Source organism: Gastrolobium bilobum, unplaced genomic scaffold, assembly GCF_033153095.1.
Source record: "Gastrolobium bilobum isolate Gb01-03AN ecotype WA unplaced genomic scaffold, APGP_CSIRO_Gbil_v1 utg500, whole genome shotgun sequence".
In the NCBI taxonomy this organism is placed as follows: domain Eukaryota; kingdom Viridiplantae; phylum Streptophyta; class Magnoliopsida; order Fabales; family Fabaceae; genus Gastrolobium; species Gastrolobium bilobum.
The window spans coordinates 1521800-1541943 of record NW_026896335.1 but is presented as its reverse complement, the minus strand read 5'-3'; the positions used below and the strand labels follow the sequence as shown (position 1 = coordinate 1541943).

Genomic DNA, 20144 nt, shown 5'->3' with positions numbered 1-20144 from the left:
TTCACATTCGATGATATTTATCAAGAGTTTTATTTTAATTATGTTGCATGATACAAGTTCTCATGCTATACACAAAAAGTAGATGAGACTCACTTTTTTATTTTCTTTCTCTTCCTTTTTAGTGGTTTTATTTATTTTTTTTGTGGTACACGAGACAACTTATCTTATGCAACATAAGAAAAATAAAACTCATTTATCAAATCAAAAATCAATAAACTTTTTTTAATTATATATCATAACATTACTATATCGTTAAGTATCCCATCTGTTTATTTTCTTGACGTAATTGAACTATCATAATTTGTTAAAGGTAATATCATTTATATATCTATGGCAGAAAAAAAAAAAATTGCCACAGAGAATAAAATTAGAGTAAATCCATCATTTACTCAGTTTATGTCTTCTCATGGATTTCTTTCTCTTTGATTTACTCTCTTTGATAGAATTTTTTTTTCTGCCACGAGCAGAAATGATATTCCCTTTGTTAAAACATCGAAAATGTTTATGTAATATTCTGGGCAATTCACTTTTTTAATTCAGTTAAATAGAATTCTCGAACTTCCATACAAATAAAAAATATGAAAAAGATATCTATTCTTTTAAAGGATAATTATTATTTTTTTCACTTAAAAGAAGACAACTCTATATCCTTTAAATGATTTGTCTCAAAAGCTTAATTTTTTTAAATAATTACAAATAATTCATGAACTGATTGGTTTCCACTTTGATAAAACCAAAATAACTTTATAATTGGATTTATTTCCAAAAGAAACGAAATTTTCTTACTCCCAATTTTGCACCTTCTAAACCGGGAAAACAAAAAATTGAAGAAAATTTTGGTTTTTGGGACATCCTAGTTATTGTTTTTGGGGTAACACAAAGTCATATAAAAACATAAGAAAAATTCAATTTGTAAGAAAATAATTTGCATAAGGAAGAGGTTTTTAATTCGATTCTTACAAAAATTCAACTCGTTAAGAAAATAACCCTTGAAAGATGTGCCTGTTGCTGCAAGATGCGTGAAAAAAGTTAAAAGACCTCGCCACCACAAGCCTTATCCTTTCAACCACCACAAGCCTTGCCCCATCTTAGAAAGAAACACTTCCCTTAGAACAAAACTCCAAACACAAAACAAAACATGGCAACTCTTCAATTCACAACCTTCACTCTTTTTAAACAAAAGCACCACCCCATCACCAAAGTCTCCTCTGCTTCTCCTTCTCAGTTCAACACTCGGGCACGCCTTGGTTCACGCTCATCATCACTCATAGTGAGGTCGTATAAAGTGGTGATTGAGCACGAGGGCCAGTCCACGCAGCTGGAAGTTGAACCTGACGAGACCATACTATCAAAGGCATTGGAATCTGGCTTGTCTGTGCCTCATGACTGCAAGCTTGGAGTTTGCATGACTTGCCCTGCTCATCTTCTAAGTGGGTCTGTTGACCAGAGCGATGGAATGCTCAGCGATGATGTGGTGGATCGTGGCTATGCACTCTTGTGTTCCTCATATCCTCGATCGGATTGTCATGTTAGGACTATCCCAGAGGATGAGCTTCTGTCATTGCAATTAGCTACAGCCAATGACTGATCTATTTTTGAGTTTGCAATGTAATTCCTATGCTGTTTTTTTGGTTTTGGTGAATGGCATTGAGTCTTTGCTTGTTTTCTTATAATTGCTGCTGTTGCTCTGCTCTGGTTTAATATATACTTCAATTATCTGGCTTTTTATTGATGCATGCATGAAATTGAACATACGACTCAAATCAGAATAGATGGCAATTGCCCAACAACTGTTGATGTAATGGTTACCTAGCATAATGAACTAAATGTGGATACAAAGACATCATATGTAATTTTAGTTAATATTAAACCTTATTCACATATTACAAGGATGGAATCCAAAATGGTACAAGTTCACGCACAGTCGCCAAATGTTTAAAATCCTACCCAGGCTACCCTTAAATGAGAGGATCCAAACCCCCTTCCATGTGTGAAAAATGTAAACAGATAATTTCATTGGCCAATAGACAATGCCAACTGAACAAGCATGCCCCTATGTCAGATGTGGCTGAATGACTTCTTGGGTCTTTGCTTGATTTTTACCTTTACTTTAATGCCATTATCAATGATAGACTGAAGAACAATCTGAAGTTTCCCCTCAATCCTTTCTCCTTTTCTTGGAGTGTAAATCACGTCATGAATATCATCAGCCAATGCTCTCTGAGCCAGAATTGCCCCCACAGCAGCACAAGTGGTTTTATTCTTGGTAGAAGCCAGATCAAACTTGATATCCTTGGAAATGGAATGTGCCACAGCAACAACCTTGCTAGTTACCCTATGAACAATGCAAGCACGAACGGAGGCTTTTGATATGTAAATGTCCAAGCAAAATGGTTCATGGTAAGGACCTGTAAGCTGGTTAAAAGTGGGGGTCCTCTGCCTCTTGTTCAAAGGAGGCATATTATTGATTTCATCCATCCGGGGAATAACACTTTTACTTCTTGTGAATTCATCAACTTTGAGAAGCTTCTGGTCTTTGGAAGTTACTTTTGCAGTTGTTTTAGCTTTGTTTACCTCCTCAGTCTTGTCGTCTTTTTTCTTGGAAGATTTCTTTCGGTGAAATTCTAAATTATACTCTTCAAACTCCTTGGAACTACGCTCAAGCTTATAGAACAGACTGCCACGAATTCTCATATTATCTATGTCCTCAAAATCTATTTCACCCTCAACATTCGAAGAATGACCATCACGGGCTTCATCAGTCACTTGCTGACCAAAAGAACTAGCTCCTGATGCAACCCAATCCCGTCCTCGCCAGGCTTGTGCCACCCCAGTTGATACCCCCCAAGTATCATGATCCACAAGCTCGATGTCAAATCCACTTGAAGGATGATTGAAGTCGGAGAAAAATGGGGAAAGATGAAGGCTACTAGAATGCTCAGAAGTTGGCACAGATAGAGAATGAGCTGCAGCACCATCGTCCTTATTGGGAATAGTGGCGAGGGACTTGAAGCAGAGATTGAATGTCCTCAAGAGAAAATGTTGGTTGTATACAGACGCACCTTTCCTTGAGAGTACGGACACCATGATCACAGTTTTGAAAGGAGAAGCAATAACAAGAAGTAGATGCCCACGTTTTCAAGATAATTATGCAGCTCAAAATATGAAGAATGCTTTGTACTACAAAAAAAAAAAAAATATATATATATATATATATATATATATGAAGAATGCTCACTGAAGCAAAACACCGAACAGCTGGTGTGCACTCACTCGCAGAGCAGCTAGCTAAACTTCTAAATTGAAGATCAAGTGACACTCAAGTCCGACATATTTGGAGACCCGACCCTTTGGTTCAAAAATGAATAGATTTAAAGCATTCTGAAATCTATTTCGTAGGAACTAGGAAGGGGTTGTGTGGCGCTGTTCCCTTTTTTTAAGCTTTTACTCGTGTTTGTGCCCGTACAATTATCACTATTTTTTGAAGCTTTCACCCCTTCAATCCACTCCTACTTTCAGTTTTTCATATTTCATTGTCGAATTTGAGATATTTGATTTGGATTGGCTTAGTCCCTGCCCTAACAGAAATCGCTACATAAAAAATTTGAAGTGAGAAAAGAGATTCTTCTTTCTGAAATTAAAATGAATCATTTTTAATTTGGAATACTAAATAGTCAAGTGTATTTGATTTGAAAAAATATTTTGTTTTCTATTTTTTATTTTTAAATTTTAGAAACTTATTTAGTTGATATAGTTTTTATCATAATTACAAAGCTATCATCTCAGTTGTAATACTTAATTTTTTTTTTAAATTGAAAATAAAATAATAAAAATGGCTATTTGTTATTTTCAAACTTGACTAACTTTTAAATGTTTTCGAACCACCGTTTTTTCGTTAAAACCCATTTAGCATAATTTTGAGCTTTTTTATTTTATTTTTGTTGGAAAAATATAATAAACTAGCCAATCCAAGAAGAGGTTTTTTTTAAATAAAAAAATTCATAAAATGCCAAAATTACCTTGTAAATTTAGTGAAAAAAATTTTACTATACTTCTAGGCTCTAGCAGACTGCAGTCCATCCCAAAAATATTCAGATTCTTATAAATCCCACCAGACAATGGAACTTGTAACACTCAACAACCTATAAGCACGACTGTCATTTAACGCACAGTTCACCGAGAGATCAGGTTCCCGATCTATATAAGAAAATCAATATTCAAATGCCTTCAATCTTGATAAGCAGACAAACCTTTCGAGTTCTCTAGTGAAAGCAAAAGCGCCCCCAAAATAGAACATTATTACCAAATTTCTGTATCGAGGCACTTGGGCAGAAACGGATCACAATCTAGGTAGAAGGAGAGCAGATTGGAAGAAAAAAAAAAACATAATTTCTTGCTTCCATCAATTGCTCATAAAATGTAGACAAGTCAGATGAAACATATGCTGCCATTCTAAGCAAAAAAATTACTCAGTGTGGTTGAAGTTTTATTTTGGGATTGATGGGAAAATGTAAGTGGATATTGAAAAATACCACGTTTGGTTCAGGTTTTTTCAAGAAATACCAGACAAATAGGATAGATGGAAAAATGACTTTTGTGTTAATTTTTGGATAAAATTCACTGTTACAGAATACCACTTGAGATGTGGTATTTTGAGATGACTGGGAAAGTGAAAAAACAGGTGCAAAGTTTCTCCCGAACATAGATTTTGCATATTTAAATAAATTTCCCTGGTAATATTTGGGTCAACCAAACAACTTTTTTTACATTTTCCTACCAAACTCATTTTCCAACCATTTCCCTATCAATTACATTTCTCTAGTAAAAAAAAAATTCTCCCGAACCAAACACTACCTCAAAGTAAACTGCTGATGTCATGTAATTAATTACCGCAGTCATTGAGTGGCACAAAAGGATTAAGCAGAAACCAAATCCGCTCTGCCAGATTCATATTTATAGTATATACCGCACAATCATATTACGTAACTAAAAAGGATTTGCTTCTGTTGAGTGTTGAAGAACTGTTGCATATTACTTGCCAGTGCCAGTAACTTCACCTATTATGTAACTCAGGGTTATACAGCCAGACGCAGATGAATCTTTTTGACAGAAGAAACTTTCACAAAAAATGAAATTAACTTGCTCAGAACCTTAAGAAATTCATAGTTGTGGATGACAAGGGACCAAACAATATTTCTTTTGAAATCAACAGAATTTATTCATACTGTCCAGATCAAAGCATGAAGCATAAGCTCCAAAGCCTTGAAAATTGATTTGCATACAAGGCATTGAAGCTCTGAAAAGAAAACTTACGAAAGTATCATGAGCAGTAAAGCACTAAACACATCAGCAGTACACGACTGGGCCATTCTGTTAGATTGGATCAGTCTCAGAACTATCACCGGAAGCATTTAGGCCACTTTCATCAAAATACATTTCATTTGAAGCAACTCCTATGTTCAAATGTAAAAATTTTTCACTCTGATGGCCGATTTCCCCATTGGAATCAGATCTTACTTGCAACAAACTCTCATCAGCATGATTGAGAACAGAATCAGAGACATCTACATTTTGATTATTTTCCTTGGTAATATTCTCTTCAGATAAACTCCCTGACGGAACAGCTTCAAGAGCCTCATATGCATCATTCACATAAACCTCTTCAGAAGACGGAGTATTGTCTGCCAGTGGAGAATGCAATACTGGATTATTGTCAAGCTCCGATGGATCACAATTCATAGCAGAGAACGAGTGACATTTCCTGTCAAGGTTTTCTGCTGAACAAGGGCCATAACAAGCAGTTTCCAGAACCAAAGCTTGAATTTCATGGCAATCAGGAATATTTAATGGGTGACTACTCACAGAAGTGACATTCGGTGATATGGATTGACATTTGGACGAAGAAATATTCAGTTTATCAACAGGAGGAGCCATTACTATTTTATTGTTCATTTCTGGGGTACCATGACTAGAAGGAGAAACACATTTATCTGAAACTGAATCAGATAACCTTTCCTCAGGATGAGATTTAGAACACACTGTCCTGTCAACCAAAACGTGATTGTTTAGTTCTTGAGAAGCATCACTACAATCTTCATTCATCTCATTGGCAGGATTTGAACTAGCATCATCACTTCCATGAGGATCTAGCAGAGTTGAGGAATCCATCTGTGACCTATTCGCCATTTTGGTCTCAATAAAAACATTGTCTCCATTTCCCATTTTTGTAAAACCTGCCGGAATAAAAAAGTGAAACTTATGTACAAGCAAAACTAACTTGCTGAAATTTAAATAAAAAATAAATAAATAAAGCATCAATACCTGCTGTGGTTGTATTGCACACATGTTTTCCTTGCTCCCCAAACAGCTTCTGCAACATATCTATACCAGGGAAAACCGACATATTCAATGACCTCATTTCTTGCCTGAGTGATTCCTCAAGATGTGTGAAGCCAAAAACTGCTGTCCATGTATGCATGAGTTCAGCAATTGCAGGAATAACCAGTTTCTCAACCTTCAGAGTGCAAAGAGCCTTCCAATAGAGGACGAACAAATAGGATAAGAACACGTCAATGTCATGAAAAGATCCATGCAGCCAAAATTTTAATTAGATATCAGATGCAAGGAAAAACACAAAGAATCATAGCTTCAAGGTATACCGATTCAATGGCAGAAAAAAGACGGCGAAACATCCCCTGGCGCCTATATATATGGCGAGTTCCGATAAATGGCATCTCTGCTAACTTAGTTCCATGGAACCTAAGACAGCATAGTAGATAGCTTACAAGTATATCCCCATTTATTCACATTAACAAGAAAAACACAATGTAGCATACATATTGATTATGACACAGAGAGAGAGAGAGAGAGAGAGAATAATCATCAGTAAAACTATAAGGTTAGTGAAAGGTATCTTCAAGAAAGTAGGGAACCAGAGCTAAGTGGCTATACAATGTCACTCTTGCTTCCTCATTTCAAGTATCAAGTAATATCAAGGCATTTCTTAAGAAGGGAGTGAAAGGTTAGTGCATTGCAAAACCTATGAAGCCTTTCTCCTCACTGCCAATTTGGCAATTTCTAACTCATTCTAACCGACAAATGAGGCACAAATATAAGGTTAAAGTAGCAACTGGAGTGTGTGATAGATGATAGAGCAAATTAAACAGAGTAATCATTTGGAAAGGAGAAACTCTCTCTTAAGCAAGTGAAGCATGGCAGATGAATTTTTTCCCAATAAGAATTTCATTCCCTTTGCATGAGTAGAACAGATTCTCTAAGGGTGTGCAAGACAACCATCGCCACCATTACCGCCACCGCCGCCACTACCGCCACCGCACCATATGAAAAGGAAAGTGATGATCCGGAAAAAATTTATGCTTAATAGGAATGATTTTTTATTCTATTATTTGTTGTGTTATCAAACGCAATTCTCATTTTCGGAATAAAATTAGAAGATATTATCAAACACTTTTTTTTTTCTCAAAAACTGTTTGAAGGCACAGAAATAAAAAAGAATTGTTTCTTTTCATAACGGTTGTCATGCACACCCTAAATAACTACAATTAATCATTTTTTATATTTCTTGTCAAGTGTCAGTTATTCTATAAAAATTTTCCTTAATTCTCCTAACTTCTCCAAGGTAAATCTGGTAGTGAATGAACTATCAACCCAATTGCAACAGAAAAACCTTTTAATCCCCAACTTCAACTATTTCTGCATTTTTTCTCTTCAAAAGAAAAGGACAGAGATCCTGTGCATGAGTTAGTATGGCAATATAAAGTTTCCCAAAAAAAGAAATTGACAAAGTCTGAGGCTTAGTACCTGATAGATGCTGCAGAAATGATTTCATCCCCTCGCTCCAGAATAACAGTGTAAAAGCCACTATAATTCAACCGACTGAAGTTTGACCTGAAAAAGAAGAGAAAGCAAAAAAATAAAAATAAATATATATAATAGAAAAACTGTCAAGGCTTGAAAGTATCTCACATAAAACAATAATATCCAGAAAGAGTATACTTTAAAATTTTGATTTTAATGGTACTTTGAGCACAATGCTGAAGTTCACCATGGAACATTCTATAAGCAATTTCAAATTTCCAAGTGACTCAAACCACTCTCAGTAAAATGATTCTTACAAACTAATCAATCCCTTTTCTGCCTACTTATATTAACAAACAGTCGACATTATTTATTGAGTCGGATAACATTAACAGGTGAAACAATAAAAAGGAAGACATTTATCAATTTGCAGTTTTACAAATGCTGAAAAATGTAACATAAAGAATCAGACATAAGCATTTCCATCATAATTAAAAATGAGAGGTCTAATGAATAAAATATATGGTCCGTCCATGATGTTCTTACTAGTGCTTACCCACTATTATATAAAACATTACGGATTAAATTGATCCCACTCCTCCGATCAACAACAGGTAAAAAGCATTCGTCCATCACAGTCAGTGCAATAGCTAGCTTGGAATTGCATTCCACCCTCTGGGTAATTCCCCTACTAGCTGCCTCTGAGTCTTCATCTGTTCTATGAACAAGAGACCATGAAAAGCCCGCTTCTAGTTCATGCTTGGTACCAAGGTACTTCTTCAATTGCTCAAAAAGCTGTAAAAGTATAAAGAAGATAATTCAGAAATGCAAAAACAACATAATTCAGAATCTGGCCTTAGAGCAGCGGACCAGCGGTGCTACAAAAGTTCACTTCTTTTTGTCATTTTTAATTTTAACAAACATTAAAATTCCCAGAAAAATAATTCTAAGAGTCTTAAACCAGAAGGTCTATAAATTAGTGAACAAGCATAAGTGATTTGTAAGAAAATAGATAAATGGAAAATGATTAAATAAATATATTTAAATTTGTCAGGCTATACTACGAAACATTGAACACCAGAAGTAACTGTAAGAGGTACCTCTTTGCACTCTTTCCCACAAAAAGAAGGGCCTGATGTATTGAAGCTATTAGGAAGGGCATCCACCTCCTTAGTGCAAGAGTCATGATCTACGCAAACAGAAAGCGTTTATTAAACAAAGAGAAAAAAAAAGGAGGAAAGTAAGGGCTAAAACAATAAGAACACATTGAAAGAACATCAAATATAAACAAGAGAAAGTGAATACATTTTTTCTCGCATAAGTTGCAAGTATGTAGGACATACACAGTTGCATCATCTTTTTTAGAAGTTTCACCGGCTATTCCACAAAACTTACAGGTACAATTTGGACAACGCCATTCACCAGGAGGAAGCATCTGTAACAAAATAAATGAGTTCCACATAAAGGAAACCATTCTCCTAGAATAATTAATAAATCCATTCTGTTGCTAAAGTAAGGTACAGTATGCAATTGCAACAAGTAAATAGCACCACTATCAAAATGTGGATAACAGATTATTCTAGTTTTTTAGTACGGGAACACCGGACTCTGTATATAAGAAAACCCATACAACATAGTCTTCTTAATATAAAAGAAGTTAGTAAGTCACAAGTTAAATTACTATCAGCAGGCATAAGATTTAGGCATAAAAACTAGGGTTTGATTTTTCTCATGTTCTAGGAGATAAAGATAAAATTATCTCCTACATACATACAAAAGTGTGTGGGACCCATGTGAAGAGAAGAGAAAAAAAAATAATAACATGGATTCCACACACTTTTATGTGCATGTAGGAGATGATTATATCTTTATCTCCCACAACATGAGAGATATTAAACCCTAAAAACTATTATAGGTAAGTACTTCTTTTTTTCACTGCACTTTTCTTGAAAATGGACATGACCTACTACATTGTCAGTAGACACAAGTTTTGTCTCAGAATACCATTTTTCACCATACCACTAAAGACATTTGGCAAAAAGCATAATAACAAGAATGTAGGGTTTTCTCCAGCCCTCTTGACTTCAAAATAACAAAGCTCCTAATAAAAGGATATTACAGCACCTCTTTCACCACCTCAAACAAAAAATAAACAAACCAAACAGTATTTGAAAGGGAAACATAAATTCAATATGCAACTGTTCAACAAGAGACAATGTAAAACCAAACAGCATTTGAAAAGGAAACATATTTAATATGCTACTGCTCAACAAGAACAATGCAAAACCATACAGAGAGCAATAATGTGTACGGCCAATATGCTGAGACCCATAATATGCCATATGGCGAATAAAATATGTACACATACCTGTATATCCAAACAGTTCTGATGAAATGTTGATGGACAACCATCACAACAGATTAAATCCCCTCCATCTCCACAAATACCACAAGTATCATCATTTGGATCATCACCATCAATATCCACTGAATGGAAACCGATTTTCTCGTAGTTCTGTTGTCTATTCCATGCATCTATCTGGCACTGTAGAAGAGAAACTCCAGATTCCAAATATATATTTTGATATGGACGCAGCAATTTGCTTCCTGCATGAAGCTCAAACTTTGAAACTGTGAGGATCTTACTACAGCAGCCGCAGTGAATGCCATCTCTTGTGATCCATCCCTCCAGCAGTACTTTCTTCCGTCTACGGTATTGAACCTTTTGGCTTAATTCTACTGTCCCAGAGTCAATCAACCAGGAAAGCACTGTCCGTTTGCCTGTGTATGGGACAAAGCCATCAGATTCAGAATTTAATCCCTTGTTAGAACTACGAACTAACAAGGTACATCTTCCATGTTTTCTACTCTTCCGTCCATGTAGAAGATGAGGATCACTTCCAGAGAATGGTTTTTCTATTCCATCGTTTGAGTGATGGGTAGCATTCTGGCTTTTAGAGCTAGCACTGGCAACGGTATTTTCAATCATTATATTTTTCATTGACTTACTTCCCTGCTTTATAAAGGAGCTTAATTTCTCCTCATTGCTATCACTATCCATGCTATTCATATCATGCTTGTTGCTGGCAGATCTTCTTATGTGAGGCTCTCTTTCACTATCACTTTCACTATCATATCTTTTCTTCTTCTTCTTCTTCAATTCTTTCTCCATTTTCTTCTTAGTTTTCCTTGTTAACTGACTAAGCACCTCATCTGCAATAGGAGCAAAGGAAGAACTGTCCCCTTTGGCCTTGGCCTCGTTGGCATCATCATTCAATTGCTTTTGAAGTGCATCATAGGCCTTGATGATAGACCAATAGGCCGTACCTGCTGAATTAATGTAAACTGCATCCAGATAGTCTCTATTCCTTCGAGGTCGATAGTCTATGATCCAACCTGCATTCAGCAGCATCTCCCTTATTTTTTCTCGCAGTTTCTGTTTTTCTGTGCCACTACCACGCTTAATTTTTCCTTCTTTTGCTTTTGTAGTTGGGAGCTTTTCATGCATAGGAGTCTGTTCATCCTCAGACATTATCCTCTTCGTAGGCTTCTGAGATTCAGTATTTCTCATTCCTGGTTTCAATGATGTATCACTGTTATCTGAATCCCACTCATCACCCCTACTGTCCTTACTTGACAATGATTTTCTTGGTGTTATCTGTTTCTTCTCTGGCCTAACAAGTAATTCTGGTTTCTCAACACATTTTGCTTCCAAGTACGAGGGGGGATGAATCAGGACATTCCTCTTGGCAGTCCCTTCGGTTTTCAACCTTTGCCTGTTTTCCACAGGTTTGCATTGATCATAGTGTTCTAATGGCCTATCCACCTTCTTCTTATTAACCATTACCTTCAAAACACCATTTTTCCCCTGAACCCTAATAGACTCATCTGAATTAAACTTCTCCCTTGACAAGGTCAGAGGCAGCTGAGCTCCATCCCTGTTCATCTTGAACCTACTGTGATCAACATTATCCCCCGGATACAAACCACTTGGCCTGTCATGATAGGAGTTCTTTCTCTTATCAAGAATGTATCTGCTTGACCCCATTTCTAATTCCCTATCGATGCCACTTCTACCGGCATGCATTGATCCAATAAACCTTCCTCCAAAACCAACTCCATTATTATCAAAATGCCTCCTTCTCATCTTCTCCACATCCTTACCCTTGTATTCATTGAAATCATACACATTCAACTTATTACGTTTCTTTTCCCTCTTTTCCGAACCATTCTCCGCAATCATACCTTCCCCATCACCCCTAATTTTTTCCATTCTATCCCTCTTCCTACCAATTTCAGGACCCCCTACCATACCCCGCTCAAAGGCAGTCAAGCCATTACAGACTCGGATAGTCTCGGGGCCAAGCCTCCTACCAGGAGGCATCAGCAACTCGTCGCTTGATCCAGAATCACTCAAGGGCAAGTTGATTTTGGCCCTTTTCTTGGATTCATACAGCTTCCGAGAGGTGGAGGAACCAACCCCAGCAGTAGCAGAAGCAGTAGTAGCTGTAGCTGTAGCTGTAGCTGAACTCAATCCATCCCCTTTCTTTCGGACAATTAAACAACCGGAGGAGTTCCTGTTCTTCACCACAACCCCAGAAGAAGGAGTTCCTGTTCCTGATCTCATGCCCGGCTCCATCTACCAAAACCCCTCCCCCAAAAGAATCATCCCCCACCCCACTACCGAAAACCAACCAAGAAAACCCTAAATCCCAGATCCGAAGCAAAACCAACCTAATGCCACAAATTTTCCCCTTCCCCCTCAGACCAAAGCAATATTTCGACAGAATCTTACCTCGCCGGGGAATTCACGGATTCCGTCACTCGCAAAAAAATTATGTGACTGTGACGACGCAATTCCCTGCAGAAAAATCAAAATTGATTCGACGCGAGTCGGAGAGAAATTAAATGAAATCAATAATAGCTAAGGGATAGAATGCGCGAGATCGAGAGCTAGAAAGGGAGAGAGAATTTTGTATTGGGATTTGCAGATGCATGCCTAAATTAATATCAATAATTAATAATAATAAATAATAACACGAATAGAAACAGTGTCTTTTTCCTCTTTTTGTTTTATTTATTTTATTCTCCCTCCAAATTTCCTCTATTGTTTTCTCGACGCCTCTGATGTTGCCACCTCAAATCTCATTGACGTGGCGTAATCAAAAGAGCTTACATGGCTGTTTATACAGTTTTTTTTCTTCTACATGAATTGTGGGCTGAATGAGCTTCTTGCTTGTTTGGTTGGGCCTATTGATTATTTTTACTTTTTAACTCTTTAACTCTCAAATAAAGTAATATTAAGGTAATATTATAATTATGTATTTTGAAGAATATATAATAATAATATTAAAAAAAAATTGTATTAGCCGACAACTTTAAAAAAAAAAGGAAAAGAAATAACTGTTGCGTAAACAATAATCAAATCAAAATTGCGTAAAACAGAAAATTTACATGTACCTACTCTATTATTAATATTTCAAAAAGTATAATAAAATAGATCAGAGAAAATGTAGAAACAACGTAGTAAGATTTTTGTTTCTATTGCTTTAAGAAATATATACTAAATCTCGCACACACTATAGCCTATTTGGGATATCTTATTTTTAAGTTAAAAATTATTTTTAAGCTAAAGTTAAAAAATAAAGTTAATAATTATTTGGTGATTATATAAAGTTGTTCAGAGGATTTCGAAGGAGAAAAAATAAAATAATTTGTTATTAGAATAAATTATTAGGTTAAAGAATAAAATCGGTAAATACAAATTTATAATAAAGATGAAACTGAAAAATAAATAGGAGAATTCTAAAAAACTAATATGTATCTTTAAAAAAAACTTTTCTTTGAAGCTTTTAGCTTTTGCTTTTTTTTATTTATTATAACAAAAAAAATTATAATAATAATTTTTGTAAAAGTATGTCCTACTAAATTTCTGCCTATAAAGAGAAGATAAATTAAAAATAAGAATTTTCAAATAGGCAATAATATAATTAATATGAGAAACACACATAATCAATATTGCTAATATGATACTAAAAGGATTTGGATCATCTGAAATAAAAATAATTTTATTTGTATGAAGAATCAATGAAATGACACACTAATTATATTCAAAATTATTTGTAAATATCTCTTTCATAAGATTTCTATATGACAACTCCGAATTGACACTTGTTCAACGATAAAAACTCCAATTTTAATTTGTATAAATAAAGATTAATGGCGAATACTATAAATAGCTAATAAGTAAAACAAAGTATTATAAGAGCCCATTTGATGGATATGATACGATAAGAACGGATACGATGAGAAAGTTGAATAAAAAAATGAAAGGATATGGGCATGATAAGCTCATATCATATCCCGTATTTGATGTGCACTAGACTAATAATCTAATAAAATAATGTTGTCCTATCATGTGTTTGCTATGAATCAAATATCATCAGGATATAAAATAAATAGACTATCCCCTTTAGCAAAATTTATTTGGGATGGGATATTGTTATTACCAAATAATATTACTACTATAACTTAACCGTTGATTTTCGTCAATCAATGGTAATTATTTTCATAAATCAAACTCATTAATTAACTATTAGTTCGCAATAAATGACAATTGTTGATTGGCGGAAATCAATGGTTAAGATATGGTAGTAACATTATTTTATTTTTATTTTTTTGATAACAGGTAGTAACAATATCCTATCCCACTTTATAATACAATTTCAAAAATTTTAAATAAAATATTTTTTCAAAGGCCAAAATTAGTAATTAACCTAGATTTGAGACAGCAAACCATCCAACACTATCCAGAGTGAATTCAATAGAGTTTTGGAGCAAGAAGAAGCCCTTTGGTTTCAAAAGACAAGATGTAATTGGATAGCTGATGGTGATCGTAATACGAGGTTCTACCATACCACCACTATCATTAGGAGAGCTAGAAATAAAATTCTGGAGTTAAGGAATGAAGTTGGCCACATGGTGAGAGAAGAAGACAAGCTAATTGATCTTATTCTATCATTCTTTTCCAATTTATTCTCATAGGAAGAGCAAAACAGACCCTAGACTATTACCACCTCTAATTGGCATGCCCTTGATGACATTGAGCTAAATTTGTTGCTCGAGCCTTCATCAGATGATAAAATTAAGGAGGCCTTTTTCTCTATGAATGATCTTAAGGCTCCTGGTCCTGATGGATTTCCTCTTATCTTTTTCCAAAAGAATTGGGAATTACTGAAGAATCAAGTGTTTGAATATGTTAGACAGATTTGGTGTAATCCCGTAGCTGTGAGAGTTAAACAAAACTTTTCTAGTCTTAATTCCTAAGCTAGCTAAGCCTGAGAAGATCTCTCAATTCCGGCCCATTGTTCTGTGCTTGGTGCTATATAAAGGTATTAGCAAGATTATAGTGGGAAAGCTCAAACCCATCCTGAATTAGCTCATTTCTCCTCAACAAGTCAGTTTTGTCCCTAATAGGCAAATTCAGGATAATATTGTCATTGCCCAGGAAATGGTTTATTCCATGAATAGGATGAAAGGAAAAAAGGGATTCTTCACAATCAAGATAGACCTTGAGAAAGCCTATGATCGTATGTCATGGAGTTTTATTCCTAGAGTTCTTTCTGAGATCAATCTTCCTGAGCCTCTAATCAACCTTATTATGCAGTGCATCTATTCCACTTAACTAGAAATTCTTTGGAATGGCTCGAAGACTGGTAGACTCAATCCTAGTAGAGGCCTGAGACAAGGGGATCCCATTTCCCCTTATATTTTTGTCCTTTGTATGGAGAAGCTCTCTCACGTCATAGCAGATTCCATAAATAGGAAAGATTAGAAGCCAATGACAGCTGGAAAAGGTGGATCCAAAATTTCTCATCTTCTCTTCGCAGATGATTTGTTGCTGTTTGGGGAAGCAAATTTGAACCAGATAAGGACTATCATGAGCTGTCTTGAAACATTTGGCAACATGTCTGGTCAAAAGGTTAGCTACTCCAAATCCAACATTTTCTTTTCTAAAAATATTCCTGATGAAGTGGTTAAAGCTATTGTGGAGTTTAGTGGTTTTGCCCATACAAAAAATATTGGCAGATACCTGGGTTATAGGATGAAACATGGTAGAATTAGCAAGCTTCACTATGGAGATATTTTGGACAGGGGTTAATAATCGTTTACAAGGTTGGAAAAAGCAATGTTTATCGGCTGGGAGAGTCACACTGGCTAAATCAGTTCTATCAGCCATACCCATGTTCCATATGCAAAATAGTCTTCTCCCTAAAAGCATCTGTGATGATATTGAAAAATTTCAAAGGAGCTTCATTTGGGGCGACTCAGATTCTCAAAAAAGAATGCATGCTGTCAACTGGGAGCTGCTCCAGCTTCCTAAAAACCAGGGTGGATTGGGAATTATAAACCTTAGGAAGCAAAATGAAGCTTTTTTACAGAAGTGTGCTTGGTCTATCATTCAATCTCCAACTCAGCTCTGGGCAAAGGTTCTGATTTCTAAGTATGGTAAGAATAAAAATATTTCGAAAGAGGTCATTTGTAAAGCATATGATTCTCATCTCTGGAAGAACTTATGCAAGATATACCCTACCATGCTAAGTAATCTCACTTGGCAGATTGGAAATGGAAAGAGAATTGAATTCCGGAATGATAATTGGACTGGGCTTAGCTCCAACCTGTTATCTTTGGCTACAACTTCTCCCACTGCTGAGGAAACCGACCTGAAGATTAATCATAGCAATTTTGTTGATGGGGAGGGCTAGAATCTTCAGTATCTGTTGAATCATTTTGATAGTAGTGTGGTGAACCGCATTCTAGCAATTCCTCATCCTGATGATGATGTCGAAGAAGATTTCTTGTTGTGGAACAACTGGAATCCGAGCCTGCCAATTGTTAAAATTGCTTATTGTAACTGGCTTTCTACTAATTCTATAATTCCAAATAGTGGCTGGGTCAGAATTTGGAGTTGGAAAGGAAAAGAAAGGGTGAAATTATTCATGTGGAAATTAATGCATGAAAGATTGCCAACAAAGGAGAAAATAGCTAAGTGGAGTGGATCTTTGAATAACTGTCCTTCTTTCCCTGATAAGGTGGAGACTTGTCTTCATATATTCAGAGACTGTCCTAAAGCAGTTAAGGTTTGGATGCTTCCTCTATTTTATCCTCTTCCACCTGACTTTTTTAGCTCTAGCTCCTTTAATGAGTGGATGATCCTCAACCTGAATTTTAGTAATTGTAAAGTTAGGGACTGAAGGGATTACTTTTTTACTGCCTGCAATTCGTTGTGGACATGGAGAAACAAAGAACTTCATGAAGAGCATTTTAAGAGACCTGATAACTTTTCAGCTTATCTTGCTGCTTTAATGGAGGAGAAGAGTATTAATTATACTACTAGAATTTTTGCGGTCTCTGTCATGCCCTCTAATGCTATCCATTCTGTTTGGACTACTCCAGAGCACGGGTTCCTTAAGCTGAATGTTGATGGGGCAGCTCTTGATAATAGAGCTGCCTGTGGTGGACTCTTGAGGGACTGGAAGGGTTCATGGATCAGTGGATTTTTTGCTTTCATTGGGTCCTGCTCTCCTTTACAATCGAAACTCTGGGCTATTTTCAAAGGACTAGTCTTTGCCTGGAACTATGGTTGGAAGAACATCATTCTAGAATCAAATTCACTTCAAGCTATTAGCCTTCTTACCATTGTTGGTAAAGATACTCAAAAGCTTCCTTTGATAGCTAAGATTCGAGCCCTACTTCACAAGGATTGGTCTACTATGTTAAAGCATATCCCACGGAACTGCAATCAGTATGCTGATTGGATTGCAAAAAATGCTTTGTTTGAACCCCTGGGCTCATTATTCACTCATCACCGAAAAGTGAACTTTTGAACTTGCTTGCTGCTGATCTCTTGGACCCAGGATTGGAGGCATCTGCTGTTTTATAAGGCGCTGCTAAAGCTTCTATTACTGTGCAGGGTCTGTTTCTATTTTATTTGTTTTCTTTTAGTTTCTGTTTCCTTTTGTTTGCTGTTGTTTTCTTGGGGCTTTGCCCCTGATGTTATCAAAAAAAGAAAAAAGAAATCACAAGCATTGGTTACTTGATTGATTGCATTGTTGCATAGTAGCATAGTATTGCATATACGAATCGAAACACAACCTATCCTACTGGTATCAAATTATCAATTCTGGAAGGGAATTTTAATAATTTGTCACAACACAATTCACCCTTTTTTTATGTTGGTGTTGAATTATTGTTCATAAGAAACCTCTTTGCCTAATAAAACGGAATTAGAATGACTTTGGAATGTAACCCATAAGCCCAATTGGTTTTTGAAAACTAGACCCATTAAAACAAATTAACGGTTCAAGATGGTTTCAACAATCCAACAGGTTAATCAGTTTTAAAGGCATAGTTTAACCTTTTACACAACCGATGCTCAGTTGAATCGGCCCTTCACTTCAATTGTAAAACATTTATTTTAAATGCTCTATTTTCCTTTAGAATTTTGTTGATAAGTTAGCACTTGTAAATTTTTAGTGGACTATATGCAAGAAGCGGACTCTTTGTGACTGAAAGGTTACATGTTCGATTCTAAGGCGAAATATTTTGGGGTGAGTGGTAAAAATCTTTACGCTGTACACCATAAAGGGAAAACATTCTCATCCAAATCCTAGAAAAAAAAATTTCTAATGTATTAAAACTGTCTCTTTCCCTCGCCCTTATTGTGGCTAACCGGGATTTAACAGAGAATGGTTAAATACTTCGCTTTTCATTTCATATTTTCCACTTTTGATTCCTAATGTATTAAGTGCATTTGTTAAGCAATTTTTTTTCTATATTTTTTTTTCACTCTTTAATCATGATTTCATGGCCTAAACACATTTGTCACCAACATCTAAAAAAATATTTAGATTATTAATAACAAAAAATATTCAACTTTTTCAAAATAGGAGAAAACAATATTATTTTACAATATTACTTTTTATTTATTTTTATCATTTACGTTAATTATTTTCATCCATTCAACATTGAAAAGATATCTATTTACTACCAAATTAAAGGTTTGAACTTTGAACGCACAAATTTACAACCGAAAGGAAGAACATATATTTTTAAAAAAAAAAAAGATGAAGAAGAAAGGAAGAACATATAATCTAAAAAGGAACATATAAACTAACAAGAAAGGAACGTATCAACATTATTTAATAGTTTTAGTTGCACCAACTCAAATCAATCACAATTAACATAAGCCTTTATAACATTCCATTAAACAATATTTTAATTGATTTTGCTGAACTTTAAAATTTTTAAGATTTATCAGACAGTACCATAATTAATATAAAATCTTCCAATCTTTATAAACATTCCATTCTCTTGTGGTTTTTTTACTTATATCAGCAAAAAGTTTTGATTTATTTGCCGATAAAGTTTTTAAGGATTTGTTTAATTGTGTTTTGTTTTCTTGTTCTTAAAACTATTTTATAGAATAATTAATGAAATAGATATTTTTTTATTTTTTTTAAAGTTAAAAATTAAAATACAAAACAAAAATAATTCTGATATGTTTTTTAAATTTGATTCTAAAAATTTAAAAATAATTATAACTTTTAGAACAAATTTTAGAAAACAGGCTTATCAAACATTTTTTTTTCTGAAAATAAAAAAATTGTTTTTGAAAACAGAATTCAAATATACCTAGTATCTAAAGTCCTAACAAAGATTGGGTCTTTGCAAAATCCTTCCATTCTAGTCATATATTTACTTTTGATTTCTTTCATTCTGAAACTATTCCTCATTTAACTAGATAGGCTTCTATGCTATATATCGAGAGAACTTATCGTGGCGTGGGACCACTATTTTTTAGGTGGTCCCTTAGTATAAATATAAGAGTAAAATTGGAAAAGAAAAAAAATAATAGGGGTAAAATGGGAAAGAAAAAATTAATGTTGTGAGAAGGAGCACCAAAACATTAGGTGGTCCTGGAGCATATTAAATATTTCCCAATATATTTGAGATGTAAAGATAGACTCTTTAAAATTTACAAGTAAAATAATAATCACAACTTTGTACCTTAAAAAAAAATTGTCATCCATTTTTAATTTTATAAGAATATAAAATTCAATGTAAGTGTCAATAAATGCGATATTAATTTCTTCCTCGATTACATTGGCGATATTAGTTTTTTAAATCTAAAGGGTGTTGGATGTTTTTGTAATTGAGATAAAATCAATTTCTTTCTTATAAACTCATTTATGAAATCATTTATGATTTAAGGTCCGTTGATAGACATGATAAAATAAGAACGGATATGATAAGAGAGTTTAATA

General features: G+C 34.8%; 3 protein-coding genes across 3 annotated transcripts; 1 reads left to right on the top strand and 2 right to left on the bottom strand.

Moving 5' to 3' along the window:
* The first annotated feature begins 1024 nt into the window (after positions 1-1024).
* Positions 1025-1731, top strand: LOC133299103 (ferredoxin C 1, chloroplastic). Its single transcript, XM_061498528.1, has one exon. It carries the CDS (start codon positions 1139-1141, stop codon positions 1586-1588), a length of 450 nt encoding a protein of 149 aa, XP_061354512.1. The 5' UTR covers positions 1025-1138; the 3' UTR covers positions 1589-1731.
* Positions 1732-1899: 168 nt separating this feature from the next.
* On the bottom strand, positions 1900-3128 carry LOC133299102 (uncharacterized). Its single transcript, XM_061498527.1, has one exon. The coding sequence runs from the start codon at positions 3085-3087 to the stop codon at positions 2059-2061; it is 1029 nt and encodes a 342-aa protein (XP_061354511.1). The 5' UTR covers positions 3088-3128; the 3' UTR covers positions 1900-2058.
* A 1680-nt stretch (positions 3129-4808) lies between these two features.
* On the bottom strand, positions 4809-12431 carry LOC133299069 (increased DNA methylation 1). Its single transcript, XM_061498482.1, has 8 exons — positions 10187-12431; positions 9124-9253; positions 8919-9007; positions 8375-8613; positions 7822-7908; positions 6660-6759; positions 6322-6532; positions 4809-6233 (listed from the first exon to the last, which is right to left on the bottom strand). Exons 1-8 carry the CDS (start codon positions 12200-12202, stop codon positions 5374-5376), a joined length of 3732 nt encoding a protein of 1243 aa, XP_061354466.1. The 5' UTR covers positions 12203-12431; the 3' UTR covers positions 4809-5373.
* Between the last annotated feature and the right edge of the window lie 7713 nt (positions 12432-20144).